Here is a 19,074-nt window from a genome sequence, read left to right as displayed (position 1 = left end):
CTTGCATGTGGAACCTCGATACAGATGCCTGTTGATGTTTGGAGCCAATACAAAATCAGCAGTTGCATCCCTCAATTTCCATTTTATAAAAATTCCATGTGGGAAAAAATATATAAAAAAACAAATATGCTGTGACTTACCAAACGGGAAAGCGCTGATAGATGAACACAATAAAAATCACACAAACACACACTCAAATTTGCCAGACATACCAACAATTAAAGGGAACAGCCATGGGTACCAGTATGGCCCCCTCGTACGCCAACCTATTCATGGGTCACTTAGAGGAAGCTTTCTTGGTTACCCAAGCCTGCCAACCCAAAGTTTGGTACAGATTTATTGATGACATCTTCATGATCTGGACTCATAGTGAAGAACAACTCCAGAATTTTCTCTCCAACCTCAACTTCTTTCATTCCATCAGATTCACCTGGTCCTACTCCAAATCCCATGCCACTTTCCTTGACGTTGACCTCCATCTGTCCAATGGCCAGCTTCACACATCCGTCCTCATCAAACCCACCAACAAGCAACAGTACCTTCATTTTGACAGCTGCCACCCATTCTATATCAAACAGTCGCTTCCCTACAGCTTAGGTCTTAGTGGCAAACAAATCTGCTCCAGTCCTGACTCTCTGAACCATTACACCAATAACCTGAAAACAGCTTTCGCATCCCGCAACTACCCTCCCGACCTGGTACAGAAGCAAGTAGCTAGAGCCACTTCCTCATCCCCTCAAACCCAGAACCTCCCACAGAAGAACCGCAAAAGTGCCCCACTTGTGACAGGATACTTTCCGGGACTGGATCAGACTCTGAATGTGGCTCTCCAGCAGGGGTACGACTTCCTCAAATCCTGCCCTGAAATGAGATCCATCCTTCATGAAATCCTCCCCTGAAATGAGATCCATCCTTCATGAAATCCTCCCCACTCCACCAAGAGTGTCTTTCCGCCGTCCACCTAACCTTCGTAACCTCTTGGTTCATCCCTATGAAATCCCCAAACCACCTTCCCTACCCTCTGGTTCCTACCCTTGTAACCGCCCCCATTGTAAGACCTGTCCCATGCACCCTCCCACCACCACCTACTCCAGTCCTATAACCCGGAAGGTGTACACAATCGGAGGCATAGCCACGTGTGAAAGCACTCACATGATTTACCAACTGACATGCCTACACTGTGAAGCCTTCTATGTGGGAATGACCAGCAACAAACTGTCCATTCGGATGAACGGACACAGGCAGACAGTGTTTGTTGGTAATGAGGATCACCCTGTGGCTAAACATGCCTTGGTGCACGGCCAGCACATGTTGGCACAGTGTTCACACCGTCCGGGTTATCTGGATACTTCCCACTGACACCAACCTATCAGAACTCCGGAGATGGGAACTTGCCCTTCAGTATATCCTCTCTTCTCGTTGACCACCAGGCCTCAACCTCCACTAATTTCAAGTTGCTGCCGCTCATACCTCACCTGTCATTAACAACATCTTTGCCTCTGTACTTCCGCCTCGACTGACATCTCAGCCCAACCTCCTTGCATTTACATGTGTGTGTGTGTGTGTGTGTGTGTGTGTGTGTGTGTGTGTGTGTGTGTTGTCTCTATCAACTTACCAAACGAGAAAGCGACGGTATGTCGATAGGCACAACGAAAAACACACTACTGCCCATATTTTCCCATGTGGAATGTTTCCCTCTGCATCCGTATTCAACAAATTAGTCATGGGTTTGACTGCTTGAGGATTTTTGCTGATAATCCAGAGCAGTCCACTCTCTTTGACCTATTAAGTACATCTGTCTTCTGTGTGATCCTGTAGTAAAGTTATTGTGTCAAGAATGGCTGTGATTGAATATTGGAGAGTCTGAGATGCAGTGCCAAATGCACAGCTAGCAATAACAAACAAAGGAAGAAATGTTTTACTTTTTCATTAGGGTGTCCTGGTTAATTTTAGTTGTGTATTGTAGGCTGCTTTGTTTCCCAGTTTTTAAAATTTTTATTTTTTTCTGTAAGTCTGATTTTCCATTGCATTAAGTACATCGCTACTTTGCAAATGTTAATGATCAATTGTAAGAATAAAAGGAGCTGAGCATTTAAGATGCCTGTACTGATTACAGCAGAAAGACGTACTATTTTTAAGTGATTGTGTCTGGCAACAAAAAATACATGGGATGTGATTATACATATTAAGATTTGGCCTCCTTTCTTGGCATGGCTTTGTGTCATAACAAGTCGTGAATTAAACAGGAGGTATATCAATATGTGGGAACTTTATGCCTTCGGTGTTCAGACTGGTATGTTTGGATTCCATCCTCGTAGAGCCCAACAAAACCTCCTGAGATAATTTGCATACTCCTCAGCATCCCATGACATATTTACAAAGAAATTTGGCATCAGTAGTAACAATTATAGTAGTGTAAATAGTGAGACATAATGTCCTTATCCTATTTCACCAACTGACGAAATTTAATTTTAACCTTGTTGGAAGTTATTCCTTAGTTCACCCATATTTATTTTTTAATGTGTCCTTAATTCATTTCATTAGAAAAAATTTTGTGCTAGTAATAAGTGAGAGGGGTTTGGATCTAGTGAGTAGTTTCACTGTGATTGAGAGGGGGATTTACAGTTCCTCACCCAACATTTTAGCTCCTCGATGTTGTAAACTGGTTACTTACATTACTATAGAGAATAATTTCAAACTCGGCTATATGTTTTATGTTGCATACAGTATCCATAATTGTTTCTATGTTAGTTTTCATTTGTTTTGCTTTGGTTGTGCTGTCAAAGTGAACTTCTACTGGATCTCGTGCAAGCTGAATTCTTTCCAGTGAGGGGTTTCTGATTTCTGTAGTGAGAATCAGAACTTGATGGTAACATATTATTGTCATGCCTACCTACGAATTCTGCATTTAGGATCATGGACAAACATTTACAAAAATCAATACATATTAAGATTTGGCCTCCTTTCTTGGCGTGGCTTTGTGTTATAACAAGTCGTGAATTAAACAGGAGGTATATCAATATGTGGGAACTTTATGCCTTCGGTGTTCAGACTGGTATGTTTGGATTCCATCCTCGTAGAGCCCAACAAAACCTCCTGAGATAATTTGCATACTCCTCAGCATCCCATGACATATTTACAAAGAAATTTGGCATCAGTAGTAACAATTATAGTAGTGTAAATAGTGAGACATAATGTCCTTATCCTATTTCACCAACTGACAAAATTTAATTTTAACCTTGTTGGAAGTTATTCCTTAGTTCACCCATATTTATTTTTTAATGTGTCCTTAATTCATTTCATTAGAAAAAATTTTGTGCTAGTAATAAGTGAGAGGGGTTTGGATCTAGTGAGTAGTTTCACTGTGATTGAGAGGGGGATTTACAGTTCCTCACCCAACATTTTAGCTCCTCGATGTTGTAAACTGGTTACTTACATTACTATAGAGAATAATTTCAAACTCGGCTATATGTTTTATGTTGCATACAGTATCCATAATTGTTTCTATGTTAGTTTTCATTTGTTTTGCTTTGGTTGTGCTGTCAAAGTGAACTTCTACTGGATCTCGTGCAAGCTGAATTCTTTCCAGTGAGGGGTTTCTGATTTCTGTAGTGAGAATCAGAACTTGATGGTAACATATTATTGTCATGCCTACGAATTCTGCATTTAGGATCATGGACAAACATTTGCAAAAATCAGTGCAACCTATGTTTGGTTGATAGGGAAAATTGGTGTGTAGTACAAACACCTAGTGGGAGAAACCTGTAGTAACAGCACTGTCTGTGGGAATGAATTCTTGTTAGTTTTACGAATCCTCCCTCCCAGTCGATATATTGAAATAATTTGGCAGTGAACTAAAGTGAATAAATGTGTTAAGGGTATTACTGTGTGTGTGTGTGTGTGTGTGTGTGTGTGTGTGTGTGTGTGTGTAAATCAAGGATTAATTATACATTTATAATACTACCTCATTGTTTGGCATGTGTTTGTCCCCGGGCAAGGGTTAGACATTTGGATTCCATCCTTGTAAAGCTCTATATTACCTCCCATTCGTGACTGTCTCTAGGAGAACAAATTCTAAGTAAGGAATAAGCAAGCCACATTTTACTGTATTGCATACTCGAGTAGTACTCCACATGACAACTGATTAGTGTAAACTAAATGCCTCTAGTCATGTCATAAAATTGGATTTCATTGTTTTTCTTGAACTTGTTACACCAATACTGTTGTATTGTGGGAATAGCAGTTTTGACCAGTGCTTATGTGCTTAATGGTGTTAGTTTGACTTTTTGGAGAGACAAGTTTTTTTTGGAAATTCTGCAAATACTTTACCGAAATTCATGTCCAGCACATAGAGCCCCCTCCTCTTACTCACTGAATGTTTCAAAACTTTATGTGCAACTTAAAGTTAAGTTTCCTTCAGATAGTTGCATGTGTGTTTACATAGGCTTCTTTGGCTGGTGTCCTAGGTGTGCCTCAACACAATTGCTGACAGTGGAAAGTAGTTTACACACACTATGATCAGTGAAGTAATCTTTCATCCTGTGTGGTCTTCTCATCCTGTCATACATACCGTATTTACTCGAATCTAAGCCGCACTTTTTTTCAGGTTTATGTAATCCAAAAAACCGCCTGCGGCTTAGAATCGAGTGCAAAGCAAGCGGAAGTTCTGAAAAATATACACAGGCATGCTTTGTAGGCACAAAGATAAATACTGGTGCCAAAACCTCTGCGTCAGTAAATAAATTAAAAAAAAAGGTGGAAGACGAGCTTTCTTCTCCGCCACAAGTTTCGACCACTGCATTTTCATACATTATCCAATGAAGTAAATACAAATTCCGTACTGTTCATCTTAGAATGTAGCAGCATTTCAATGTACTACAAAAATCCGACTGGCAAGACTGTTTGTCAATAAAGCAAACTCTACGTTCTGAATTTTTTCCTTCCTGTGAGAAGAGATGGTTGGTAATAGGAACTTCTATGAATTTTGAATCACATGCGGTATTGTCTTCACCATAAGAATAATACGAAAATAAATATTTTGCCATGTATTGTTTCGTGTTTGCTGCTATCTCATTTAAATCCTGCCTGCCTAATAAAGTACGAAACTAGAGTGAGACAACAGCAGACGCGGAAGAAATACATATCATGTCATGTATATATTTGTATTATTCTTATGCCTAATAGACATACAGTCAGAAATGAATTAACTAGATTTGTAAATCTAAGATGACTCTAATTTTTGTGCAGAATGTAATGTACTAAAGAGGCGTCTGCAAACATTTTCAAACGGAGAAAATTTTCGCTAAACTCTCGTACAGAACATCTTCTATCATTCGCAGTCTTATTATAATGCATTTTCAGCTTAGTGAGACGTAAATCCCTATAGCAAAGAGATTGGCACTTATCAGAGCAAAGAAAAATAAGCAATCAATTCAAACCAGACGAAGCACGTGAAAAAGGAAGGGTACCCGTTTAAATACGGAGCACCTGACGCATAGCAATGGCTACCTGGTAAAGCTTAACTGCTAAGTTTACGACTCGAACCAAACTACTGTAGCTGTATCGTCATTCATTCGACCTAAATTGTATTACAATGGACCAACTTTGTTTCGATTTGGAGGTGCGGCCTAAAACTTTTCTCTCGTCTTGAATTTAGAGTCTCAAATTTCAGGTGCGGCTTAGATTCAGGAATTTTTTTTTCCTTGATTTCGAGTCTCATTTTTCAGGTGTGGCTTAGATTTGAGTAAATACGGTAAGACATGAGTTTGCTAAGAGCTTCTGTAGTGTGAGTGCTACTGGGGGGAGGGAAGGGGGCCTGCATTCTTTACAGTGACAAAGACAAAATGAGGAATCGTGCATCAGAGACCTTGCGGAGAAGTGGTCAAAACATTGGGCAGTTGCTTTAGTTTTTCAGGATGTCATGACTTTAGTAGTTTATTAGTGCATGTTGTGTCCCAATTAGTTAAATTTTTGTAGCTGTAGTTCCAAGCTTAGTTGGTTTAGGCATATCGTTAAATTAATAAAGATTAATGATGAAATGTAAGTGTCCAGTTATCTGTGCTGTTTGATGCCTATCAAATTTTGTAAGAAGTTTTCTGCACTTGCACAAATATAGGAAATGAGATTGTACAAAAGATTTCTCCTCCTTTCTTGGCATGGCCTTGTGTCCTTAACATGTCATGAATTAAACAGGAGGTATAGTAATGAGTGGGAACTTATGCCTTCGGTGTTCAAACAAGATGTTTGAATTCCATCCTCGTAGTGCCCGACAGTAGCTATCATGTTACTGTTTCCAGGACAACATATCACAGGTAAAATCAGTATTGTACTGTGTGTATTCTGATAACTCAAACTGCTTTATTTTAAATTAAGTCTCCAGTTATAAAACTGGATTTCTGTGTATTGTGATTGTTGTTTGACCATTACTGCTAGATTATGGGGAAAGGAGTTTTAACACATACGGATCACAGTACAAAAATACTCTTTGTAGAATTTCCATCCAAAGGCGTGTGAATTAACAATTTTTTTCACTCACTGAAATTTTTCCTTGCTATTGTAAAACTTTCGGTTTAATGTTTATGGTGTGGAGTCCTGCAGGTAGTGTTGCATTTGTGTGTTTTTAGTAGACTTATCAACAAATTACTTCCAGGTTTGACTGCATGATTGTTGTTGACAGTCCAGAATGGTTCATGGACTTTGTACTGCAACATTATGCAATCCTGTCATCCAGTTGTCATATGGTTGCAGAGAACTGCTGTGATATGAATATTAAAGAGACGAGATCCAGTGCCATATGCATAGCTAACAATAACAAACGAAAGAAGAAATATCGGTTACTTTTTCATACAAGGCATTCTAGTAATTTCTTGTTGTGTATAGTTTCTGCTCTGTTTCCCAAATAGATTATTTTTTGTAGCTGTATTTCAGGTTCACCATTGCATTAAGTATATTGTTATTCTGCAGATGTTATGTTATAAAAACGAACATCAGTGGAGCTGAGTGTTTGAGATGCATGTACTTAACACACCTGAAAGAGACTGTCATTTTTTGTGTGTTATTGTGTAGCAACACGAATGTGACTATACATAAAGATTGGCCTCCTTTCTTGGCATGGCTTTGTGTCCTTAACATGTCATGAATTAAATAGGAGGTATAGCAATTTGTGGGAACTTTATGCCTTCGGTGTTCAGACTAATGTTTGGATTCCATCCTCGTAGAGCCCAACAGAGATCTTTCCAATAATGGATGTAATAGAACCCTGCCATAATAAGTTATTAGTGAATTGGTTATGCTTAAGTGTGTATGGGTGTATGGTCCATTGTTTAGGACTGAATTGCCAATATTCATACTTAAGAATGGGCAGATATAATTGATAAGTGCATCCGTAAATCTGTCGATTGCTGTTTGAATATCAGCACCTCAGTTTGCACATCTTATTTGATGGTGTGCCCACTGTACTAATTATAATTTTATAATGTTTATCACTACACACACACACACACACACACACACACACACACACACACACACACACACGCACACACACACATACACATTTAAAAATTACTGGATTGTTATGCTAATTATAATGCAAGCATTGCACCCTTTGAGTTTTTATGGAAATCATAAAGTATAGAATGGTTTGGCATGCATGCAATGTAAGTGGACAGAAAGTTGAATGGTGTAAAGTGATACTTGATTTTATTTTCTTCTAGAATTTCGCACAGGAAAATCACCGATTCTTGTTGCTACTGATGTTGCTGCTCGAGGCTTAGGTATGTATGTATGTCATGTACACAAATCTTATATTTATATGTTGAACGCGACAGTAAACAGTTTTCATTGATTAGACTTTTTGTGAGGTTGGAAGGCTTCTACAGTTTCAAATGTTCCATACTGCAGTGAGTTTTTATTGAGTTGTGAATTCAGTACACAAGAAGTGGGATATTTTTCAATAACTGTTACTTTAGTCCCAGTTAAATATGAATTAAAGTAATATTTCATTATTCAGTGAGAATGTACAAATAAGTGAGTGCAGTGTGTGCTCGCCCCTCCTCTCTCTCTCTCTCTCTCTCTCTCTCTCTCTCTCTCTCTCTCTCCCCTCCTCTCTCTCTCTCTCTCTCTCTCTCTCTCTCTCCCCCCCCTCCTCTCTCTCTCTCTCTCTCCTCTCTCTCTCTCTCTCCTCTCTCTCTCTCTCTCTCTCTCTCCCTCCCCTCCTCCTCTCTCTCTCTCTCTCTCTCTCTCTCTCTCTCTCTCTCTCTCTCCCTCTCTCTCTCCCCTCCTCCTCCTCCTCCTCTCTCTCTCTCTCCTCTCCTCTCTCTCTCTCTCTCTCTCTCTCTCTCTCTCTCTCTCTCTCTCTCTCCCCCCTCCTCCTCCTCCTCCTCCTCTCTCTCTCTCTCTCTCTCTCTCTCTCTCTCTCTCTCTCTCCCCTCCTCCTCCTCCTCCTCCTCTCTCTCTCTCTCTCTCCCCTCCTCCTCCTCCTCCTCCTCCTCCTCCTCCTCTCTCTCTCTCTCTCTCTCTCTCTCCCCTCCTCCTCCTCCTCCTCCTCCTCCTCCTCTCTCTCTCTCCCCTCCTCCCTCCTCCTCCTCCTCTCTCTCTCTCTCTCCTCTCCTCCTCTCTCTCTCTCTCTCTCTCTCTCTCTCTCTCCTCTCTCTCTCTCCCCTCCTCCTCCTACCCCTCTCTCTCTACCTCCTCCTCCTACCCCCCCCCCCTCTCTCTCCCTCCCTCCCTCTCCCCTCTCCCCCCTTTCCTCGGTTTCTGCAATATCAGTATGTTCAATTTCACAATAGTAGGGCAACATTAGGATAGTAGTTTAAGGGGATTGACTGATGTGTACAGGGCACTACTAGCATGGAAAATGTCTTAGGTGTTTTTAAAACCACTCTTTTCACTTATGACATTTCCAGCAGTAAATATTGTGGGTTACAGTATTTAAGGACCATACATGAATTCTTTAGTTAAGGGTTACAAAATTAAATGCTGTAAAAAGCAAAGTGGTTCAGGCAAGGGAATGGTTAAGTGTTTAAAAAGAAGCCTTCTGATTTTGTATGCTACATGTTAGTGTGGGATACCCTTGAAATCAAATATTGCACAAATTTTAATTTTGTTGTGGGAGTAAGTGGTACCTTGTGGTTAGTATATTTAAAACATGCCACTGGGTTCATTGAAAAAGTATGATATATAGGTTATGGGGCCATGAATATTCTTTTTATTTCTATTAATATGATTGGTTTCCAGAAATCTGAAAACTGATTGAGATATCAGTTTTACTTACAGTAAGTGGCAAGTACATGCAGTCTGTGGGAACCTATACTTTGCCGCAGCCAGTTTGTGGACGCAACTCGTGCAGAAGCAATTTTGTAGCTGTTGGTGCCAGCCAGTAACAACATTGGAGCTACACGGCCCTCCAAAATAGTATTAGTAAATATTTTTAAAAATGCCATTTGATAAATTACTGGGATAGCAGTGGCCTGCTGTCTTGAGTTCTCTTCAGTCAGTGAAAGGAAAGTGACGATCTGTGGGAGACTTCTGTTATTAACAAGTTCGATTATTTTCTTTTTTCTTGCAGAGGCACAAGCAAGATAATGCAAAGGTGGTTTGCATTGTCGTTCAGGCTGTGCCTCTCTGGCTTCTCTGCGGGCCACTCGGTAGGCCTGCGGGCCACTCGGTAGGCCCCTGAGAGAAAGCCGAGTAACAGAAGGGGGTTGCACGCCCCCCCGTTCGCCGTCGCAGGTGCATGCTCCCAACCGAGTTGCTTAAGATGGCCCAGTTGTAGGGCAGCAGTAAGCAACTTGTGCGGAGTGTGCACCTGACTGCACTACTAGGCCTGTTAGTGGTTCGCACACAGGTAATAACTAAACTACACCTGCTCAGGCGTTTCCTTAATCATTGTGGTTTTTTATTGCAGGCTAATGTCATGACTTGCTAATTGTTTAATGTGGTATCAGTAATCATTTTAATGTTATACTAATAGTGATCAGTGATTAAATATTTTTTCATTTAATCTCAGAAGATCCTGTAAATTGAAAATAAACGTGTAGTTACATTAAAATTAATACTTTTATTACTGTACTGCTGTTTGATTTGAAAGTGTTTTTAATTAGTTATTAATGTTGTAACATCGCTTGTCTGTTTTGTGCTTACTCACATAGTTTTGCTGCTTTTTCAGATGTGGAGGATGTAAAGTTTGTCATTAACTTTGACTACCCCTCAAGTTCGGAAGATTATGTTCATCGTATTGGGAGGACAGGACGATCTCAAAGAACAGGCACTGCATATACCTTTTTTACACCAAGCAATGCAAGACAAGCAGCAGATTTGGTTGCAGTATTAAGAGAAGCAAATCAGGTCATCAATCCTAAGTTGTATGAAATGGCTGAAATGGCAAAAGGAATGGGAGGAAGAGGTGATCAAATTTTTATTTATGTAGTACTTAATAATACGGAAACCTTGCCTGAATGGTGAGCATTAAAATAGCAGTGAATAGTGATTGACATTTTGCAAGCGTACTGTTCTTGGAAACATTTGGGCAACTGGCACCTTCTATGTATTAAGGCTGGATGCATTAACTGAAAGTAGTGTAAATAGAAAATTTTAGCCAGAGCTTAATGAATATCAGTTTTACTTATTGATTTCACAATTTATACAAGACTGGATCACCATCTATTTCATCTGTTTTACTTCTTGTAATTCCTATTGTGCAAAAACTTATGGCTCCAATCACCAGAAAAGAAAAAAAATTTTAACAGTCCTCAATCATTTGTCATACCCGACTACACAACATATCCACAATGAGCAAATATAGCCTCACTGATGAGCTACTGGTGGAAGTAAATCTGTGATAAGGGTTAGTTGTGAGTCTTGATCCGATAGCTCTGTTGGTGGAGAAGGTGTCAATGAAAACAAAGAATCACTGGTTAGAGTTCTGGTTTGGCACACGATTTTATCTGCCAGGAAGTTTCTTGCTGTTCCCTATCGTATATGCTCCATGCAACAAATACTCAAAACAAATTTATTTGGAATGGGTGTGCATGTACGTACCAAGAAAAAGATGCCAGCTATTCATTCTTTTTTGTAACTAGCTACTAGCTTATGATGTACACTATTCATTTTACATTTCTGCTATGGATTATTACTTCAAATTTATATTGACACACATTAAGACTTCAAAGTGCACAGAATCAGTTTTCAGCATTAATTTCATACGGATTTAGTTTGGTGGTGGTGGTGGTGGTGGTGGTGGTGGTGGTGGAGAGATTCACAGTAGTAAGACAGAGAACCATACAGCCTGCGACCAGTAGTGTCATTCCACTGTCCTCAGCGGTTCTGTGTGTAATTTAGTATTTTTTGAATGATGATTTTTAACTTTATGTGCATCTATATAAAGTGCTATAATCTTCTGGTGACAGTCATTATAGGTGACAGAAAAGAGCAGTGTCAAGGGTTTGCAAAGAAGATTGCGATGTAATGTTCTACGCCCATAATTCATAAAACAAGTTACAAGCAAAGAACAACTCCCCACATGGTGCCCACATATTTTAAAGGCAAAAATACCCAAGTGTAGGATATTTAGATATGTCCTTCGAAGAAACTGTAAAATTTAGTGGTAGTCAATGTGAATTTAAAAGTAATCTGGATTTGTGAACCTTAAACTTAGCAGTGTGAAGAAACCACATACCGTGATACGATTGATTCAATAGATGACATATGAATGTGTGAAGCACAACTGTATGAAAAACAACGGCATTGTTTCTACATGAACTATGTTAAGGTCACTGCCTTCAACAACACAAACGTTATTTTTATTTTTATTTTGGCTTACAGGTTTATTACACACTACTTTTATTCCTTAATACCTAGGTATTGGTAATTTTTGTTCAGCTAAACCATATTAAAATTGTACCTCATTGCTGTAGCCTTCGTTGTACACAAATTTGTTAGTGTTTGCAATCAAAAATCATTACAGAATGTGTTCCTTTGTAGCTTTCCATGATTAATCCTGTTGTGCTCTCTGCATTGTAACCAGTCTAGATACCTGTGGTTCAGTACAGTTAAAATACTGTCCTCAATAGGTTTAGTTAATGTACAAATTCCTTGCATCAGTAAAACTTCGTAAGAACCAGAGAATAAAGAAATTAATTATACATGTGATTCTTATTACATGTTTCTGTTTTAAATATCTAGAGTTGAAAAGCTTAATAACTGAATTAAGGTCGTTTGAAAATGGAGTTCTTATGTTAAGACAGTTTGCTTTTTACCATCACTTCCTAATGTTGCAGTCTATCTGAGTTAATTTCAGTAGCTCATGCTAATCTGCATGGTCAGTTTCTGTTGTGTGTAAACTGTAAGGGGTTGTGAGATGGTAACAAGAATGGGCAGGCTTTAAATGTTAATGAGACTTCATATGATGACCTGAGGATATAGATGATATACTGCTTTTTGTAACGCAGTAAAACCCATTTTTTATTAATCTCTGGGTACGCAAATATTTTTTTCATTAATTGGGGTTTTGCCAGAGTACGTGGAAAGGGAAACCCAGAATTGTAGTTCAAAGTGCTATTTAATTACAAAATCACCAATATCCTGTGCTGCTACAAATTTAAATGCAGTGAATATACATTTATTACACTCTTCACTGAACAAAAAAAATCAAGCAGTTTTGTTCTTACAGCATATATTCTACTGAAAGAAGAAGTCGCTCAAGCTGCCTGATATAGTTTAAAATTGACCTGTCTATATTAAAACAGGAAAATAAACTGTTAACAGTATCAATTCCTTGCACAACAGCAGTGAAACTTTACACAATGCCCTCCTCTTCATCTGTTATGCTACTCCATTCTCCTGGAACGTCTCCTTCAATAGCAACCAATTTACCAGAGTCAGTATTTGTATAACAGTCTGTTTTACAAAATCCCGGGCAGAAACAGATGCATAGCCTGTACAGTGCTGAGTCTCATCACTTCCTTCCTCGCATGGAATGAAATTGACTTTTACACAAATGTTGCTCTGTACCTGGCTTTCAACAGAGTGTATTATTTCCTCGTCCAGAGGCTGCAGATTACTTTTGCAGTTGTACATTCCTCAGAAATATGCTTCATTAGAATGTATGGGGCATGGTTCAATAATTAGACTAATTTTTTCCTGCTGCTCCACTCTTGGCATGTAACTGCTTGAAAAAGTTGCAAAGATTTCTGACATTTTCTGGATTTGCTATTGTGCTCTTGAGTACAAAATAGTATTTTTATGCTTGAGAAACACATGGGAATTGATAATGGAGACAGCTTTTCATTTCCATCACCCTTTACATACATTAGTATCATCATCATTTCTTTACTATTTTTAACCTCTGTGGGGCCTCCCCCCCCCCCCACCCCCCACCTCCCCTCCGTGATGAAACACGATTTTTGCAGGAATTAAATTATAAAAGAGAAGAGTTTCAACAGCATTGAAATGAAATGTATGTGGGCTGATAGCTCTATATAAATTGTGGCAATGTAATGTTCTTCCATTAAGTTACACTTTTCTAAGAGCCTAGCTGTCTAACCTACATTTTTAAACTACAGATTATAATTTTTTTTAACTATTCCAGCAGCTGTTTAATACGCTTAAAGTGTCAATGTCGATGTTCATAGTGATTTCAAACTTTTTCGTGCATTATGTTTCCCCGTACAGGAATGCTTCTGCTTCTCAGTCCTTGAAACTACAATTAGAAGTTTTCCTTGTTGTTGAATGTAGACATATGAACATTCCTCTATTTTGGATCCATAGGAATCATTAGCCGCACATCTAGACAGCGCTGTATTTGTTCGCCATGTAGGAAAAATTTAAGCTAAGACTGCCACCAACATCTCGGATTATCATCAGGTTTTGCTGAACTGTAAGCTTCGAACTTTTGCAGGCCATAACTCCACAAAAGTGAAACTGATAACTTTGATACTTCAATCAACAAACAGCTACACTTCAGAGCTTCATAGACTTGGTGACTGTGGTGTCACAGCACATGACCTAAGTGTCATGGAATTGATTTCCATTTGATGCATGTGCTGATAAAGCTACAAAGGAAGTATAGTTGGACTACACTCTGTCCTATTACTATTTACTGTGTCCACATACACATGCACACACACAACTGTTCAATGGAAAGAAATCAGAAAGTTGCTCGAAAGTGTTAGGAGGTATGTTAAAACTGCCTTTCAATTTGCAAGATGTTCCATGTCTATTCTTTAAAAGCAGACTTTTGCTTAAAGTGCGGTTTGGTAAAAGCATGAAGAAATAACTTTGTTATTGTATCACCGGGACGAATGGAAATATTCATTAAAAGCGGAATTTCCATAAAACCAGTTCATCAATTTGGTGTTTTACTATGTGTGCTTATGGTAATAACACATTTAGGTGAGTTAATAAATTATGTCTTAATATGTTCACATATCTAATGTTAAAATTTGTGTTGCTAGTGTGTATGTCCACTCAGTAGTTGACAGTTCCAGCACTCTTAACAACAGCAGTCATAAAGTCACAAGCAAATTGTAATCATAGACTGTTCAGATACAGTGGACTTGATTGTGGTACAGAAGTGTGCCGTGTCATAGTGTTTAATGCAAATGTGGTACACTGCATGACAGTTTTGTTTTGTAATTTTAGATGTTAGTGCCCTATTAGGCTGGCGACAGATAATGCTGTTGTGTATAGAGAAGTCATTGCTAGAAATTTCTAGTGGAATGCAAGATTATCATTTCTTGCTGCAGGAATTAGCTATTTACTGTCAGCATAAACAGATCAATTCACTTTGCATAAGTAGGCAGAAAGACCTATTGTTTGTTTGAGCAGTTGCTGAACAGTCACTGGAGCTAGTGACATCCATTAAAAATCTAGAATTGGTCAGGGGTGATTTGAAGAGGAACAGCTCCCATAAAATTGATTATAGTAAAGGTTGATTCAAGACTCGTTGGGGGGAAAAAACCCTATATTCAACTAATACTTGAAGTACTGTTGAGACTGGGACAATCGATAGAGGAGATAGAGAAGATGCAAAGAAAACAGTTGTTTCCGAAGGGTTTGTTTAGTGAGCACCTGTTACTGAACTCCTCGTCCAACTCCATTGACAGATGCTACAAAAGTAGTAGTTGTGCATTATGGTGTGGTTTACTACTAAAATTCCAAGAGTGTATGTTCCAAGTAGATAGTATCAGTGTATTGCTTCCTCCTACATATAATCCACAGAAGGGCCATACAGGTAAAATTAGAGCAGTTGGAATTGTGCAATTTTTCCCATACACCACTGTCGAATTGAACAAGGCAGGGGCAGAATGACACTGGTACACAATGTACCTGTCACCAAACACGCTAAGATGGATTTTCAATATGTATGTAGGTGTAGAATACGAAAGTGCTGGTGGTAAGACCATCCTCCTTTCTGCCCAGCCCCTTCCTTCCCTTCTTTTGGGTTTTTATCTAATCCAGTATTGATCGAAATGCCAAGAAATAGTTCTATATTCTGTGAACAATATACTGGAGGCTCTCACTTACGGGTAGTTGATTATGGTTCAGTGAGCTAACAAAACATGCTGAAAACAGCTGTCAACATTTCAAAGTTGTAGGTGTAACAGTTGCAGGAAGAAAAAGTACATTAAGTTACAAAATGTAACGTGGGTGAGCTAAGTCATTCTGGTGCCCTGTAATATGTACAGTAGTAAGAGTTCAGTATTACAGCAAACCAGTTGCAACAAGCTTTTACTTTAAACAACGCTGATTGGCTGTCTTCAATATAAAATCCAAACTGTTTTAAGTGAGGCTTTGAGACAGTAATCGTACAAGAATAGGACTTGTTAATACAGCCAACTGGTAGCAACTAGATACTTCTTCAACCTGTTTTTGACATGCAGAGGAAATCAAAACAGTTGTTTGAAATTTCTGCTGTCGTCAGACATAGTTTGTGTCGAAACTAGTTTAAAGCAAAATCTTGTTGCAACTGGTTGGTTGTATTAACTGTCATATTCTTGTAAGGTTGCTGTCTGAATGCCATGTGTAAAATCATAAGATTTTTACCAACCCATGTACAGTAGTAGTTGTTCTTGCAGTTAACATTACATTGCAGGAAGTTCATGTTATGTGCGTATCATAGATAACCTCTAAACTCTGAAAATAAGATCCACAGCATGGATTTTGACAGCGATGCCCTCATGTTACTGAGCTGAATATTATTTCGTGTAGGGTTACATAACAGTGTAGTGCTTTTCTTTCCTGTCACAAGTGTGATTCCTTTGAAACAGCTTAGGAAAGAAGCAACAATACACTTAACAATGAGAGGATGTGGTGAAATCTGATCGGGCATACTTAGTATTAATTTCCAAAGGTAGTAACAACTGTTTTATTGGAACAAAAAAAAATTGCAACCGGATATTTGTATAAGTGTGAGATTGCTTAATTTCTGTTTGTGCTTTTGTGTGCCCTATAAATCTGTGATGACATTGTTCCAAATAAAACTTGGGTGTAAGACTGGCTTGCTGTTTGGGGAGGGGGGTCGTTGTCAATTCAGCATAAACGCTGAGCTGTGCTGTTGGTGAGAGAAAATTGGTAACTTCAATCAGTACCATTGGTCATGAACAAGTTTTATGTTGTCAAATTGATTACATTCTCATTGTTCTGTTATCAATAATCCATCAAAACTTGTCTATTAGTCGTTATATTTAATGGGCAGGCATTTACCTGTGAATTGGGAATATCTGGTGAATGAAAACTCAGTAAGATGCCTTGTGTTGTGGTTCAGCATCTCAAAAAGGCTTAGCACATTGACAGTTGAATTGATCGTAAATTGTAATACAAACAGCTCATTCTCTCCATTGGTTATTGAATTTGTCAAAAGGCTTCTTAAAAAAAAATTGTGTTGCTTATGTGGATTTGTAAATTTTATGTTTCAGTACTAATCCCTACAACAAATTTATTTAAATCTTGCATTTCCGTATATTACCTTTGCTCCAGCAGCACTGAAAGAACTTTGAGTGACGTGTCTAAAAGTTATTTTGATGCCTAAACAAAAATATTCTGTCATTTCCTTTGATTTATTATTTTCTGAAAGCCTGCAATGTGTTAACTAAATAAATCTTAGACAGTTTTTTTGTGTAATAAGAATTAATATTTTATTTTATCAGGTCGGAACAGATGGCGTGGTAGAGGTGGCCGCGGCCTAGGTGGCGGCCGTAGTCGGACGAGATCACGAAGCCGCAGCCGGTCCCGCACGCGTAGTCGGAGCAGAGACAGGGACAGAGACAGAGATAGGGACAGGGACAGAGACAGAGACAGACGAAGCAGAAGCCGCAGCAGAGACAGGAGGAGGGACAGGACCCGTTCCAGAAGTCGCAGCCCTCGTGACAGGCGGGATGACCGATCAGGCAAGTTGCGGGAGTCTTCACCTGATCGTGCATGGCGACAAGAGCAACACCCACAGCAGAATCAGGAGCAGCCTCAGCAGGTTCACCTGGGGAGCAATGGTGGGCTGCCTCCTCCAGCTGCATTGCAACAACCTCCCTCTTCACCAACATCCCAGACCACAACTGATTCTCAGAAATTGCCACAGACTGATACCAATCAGTCTGCTCCATCACTTTCTTCTGTTACCTCTAACACAACACAACAGATGATGTCACCGTTGGCCAATGGCTATGGGTACAGTCACCATTAGGCTGCAGCATGCAAGGTTTGTGTCTTCTTGTCACCAGGTTCTCAAATAGTGCATTTGAGAAACTTCATACAGTTGACTTAATTTGTTCCTAATTAATGATAATTTGAAATGTTGATTACTTTATAAATGGGGATTCAGACTTTTCCATATGTTCACATAATTTGGCTTGGTTTTGATGCACTAAAATTAATGTTAATTCTAGATATTTTTCCTGGTGCTATTGCTTATTTGTTTTAGATGATTATGTGATCGGGGATAACTACTGGAGTTCGGCAACGGGGGAGAGATGAAGCGAGATAATGACAACACACTCCATACAACGTCATTTTTGTACCTGTCCAAATTAATTTGTTTTTGGATGCTTCAGTATTATCAACATGAAATTCTTGATCTGACATGGAGTTTCACTTCTAATATGCAAATAAAGTCCTAACCTTTCCTGATTTGAAGCTGTTGGAGGTAGCTCACATGCTGTTGTGTTGCTTTGTTACAGACTGTGTACAGTATTTAATTTGGAAATAAAGACTTAAACCTGCAGATTTAGTTCGTGTATTCACCCATTTCTGCAATATGCAATTCTGTTTTAGCGTGATGTAACAACGCCTAACAGTATTCTGCCTCCATCGTTCAGCTTTGCGTTGCCAGTCGTGATGAGGAATGGATGAAGAGCTGGGAGGGTGGGATTTAGTGCACTTATCTTTACAGTATTGATGTGGTGTTAGTGATGCTGAATGTGGCTCTGTGATCTTTCTTTGTTGGACTGATTTTTAATAATTAGATGGTATTGTGTACAGAGATCTTGCATTTACATCTTTCGTAGCACTTTTTTATTGAAGTTTTTATTTCAGTCATTTTGAAGTATAATTTATATTCTAAATGTATTGTATAAATGTACAGAGCTGTCTGTATTTTATATGTAAATCAATAAAATGTGTTCATTCCAACCTATAACTGGTCTGTAATAATTGGTAAAAGCTACTGATAAAGACAGATTGGAATACATCCAGCAAATAATTGAGGGTGTAGGGTAAAAGTGCTACTTTCGAGATGAAAAGGTTGGCACAGTAGAGGAATTTGTGGTGAGCTGCTTCAAACTAGTCAGAAGATCAATGATTCAATAATAATAGTAGTAGTAGTAGATCTTTGTGAAGTAGCTAAAATATGTGGTGGTGCAACTACACGGGAATTTGGCTTTCCTGTATAAGTGTTCCTTGTTTAGTGCTAGGCAACAAACTGAGAACAGTGCCAAAGGGTACTTTTAAGATTTTTTTATTTTCAAGATCACAGTGGCATCCATGAAAAATAAACTGCAAAAATATTCTTTGTGTTGCTGTGTTTGTATAGGCAGAGAGGAGAGGCAATTTCTAATATAGCCAAATGTAACAGTGGCGGTTGTT

General features: G+C 38.9%; 1 protein-coding gene across 4 annotated transcripts in view; it reads left to right on the top strand.

Moving 5' to 3' along the window:
* The window catches only part of LOC126473923 (uncharacterized), a 67,821-nt gene extending 49,193 nt beyond the window's left edge, over window positions 1-18,628 (top strand). Inside the window, exons 10-13 of one of the 4 annotated variants that reach the window (XM_050101281.1) lie at window positions 7,716-7,775; window positions 10,169-10,405; window positions 17,148-17,387; window positions 17,915-18,628. In XM_050101281.1, coding sequence (XP_049957238.1) covers window positions 7,716-7,775; window positions 10,169-10,405; window positions 17,148-17,387; window positions 17,915-17,967 — 590 coding nt within the window. In that variant the 3' untranslated portion in view covers window positions 17,968-18,628. Of the gene's footprint in view, window positions 1-7,715; window positions 7,776-9,568; window positions 9,848-10,168; window positions 10,406-17,147; window positions 17,693-17,914 lie in introns of those variants that run through there. The other 3 variants (XM_050101282.1, XM_050101280.1, XR_007586537.1) reach the window with 3 other exon arrangements.
* The last annotated feature ends 446 nt before the right edge of the window (window positions 18,629-19,074 follow it).

This window comes from Schistocerca serialis, chromosome 4 (assembly GCF_023864345.2).
Source record: "Schistocerca serialis cubense isolate TAMUIC-IGC-003099 chromosome 4, iqSchSeri2.2, whole genome shotgun sequence".
Classification (NCBI taxonomy): domain Eukaryota; kingdom Metazoa; phylum Arthropoda; class Insecta; order Orthoptera; family Acrididae; genus Schistocerca; species Schistocerca serialis.
This window is presented reverse-complemented; position numbering and strand designations above follow the sequence as displayed.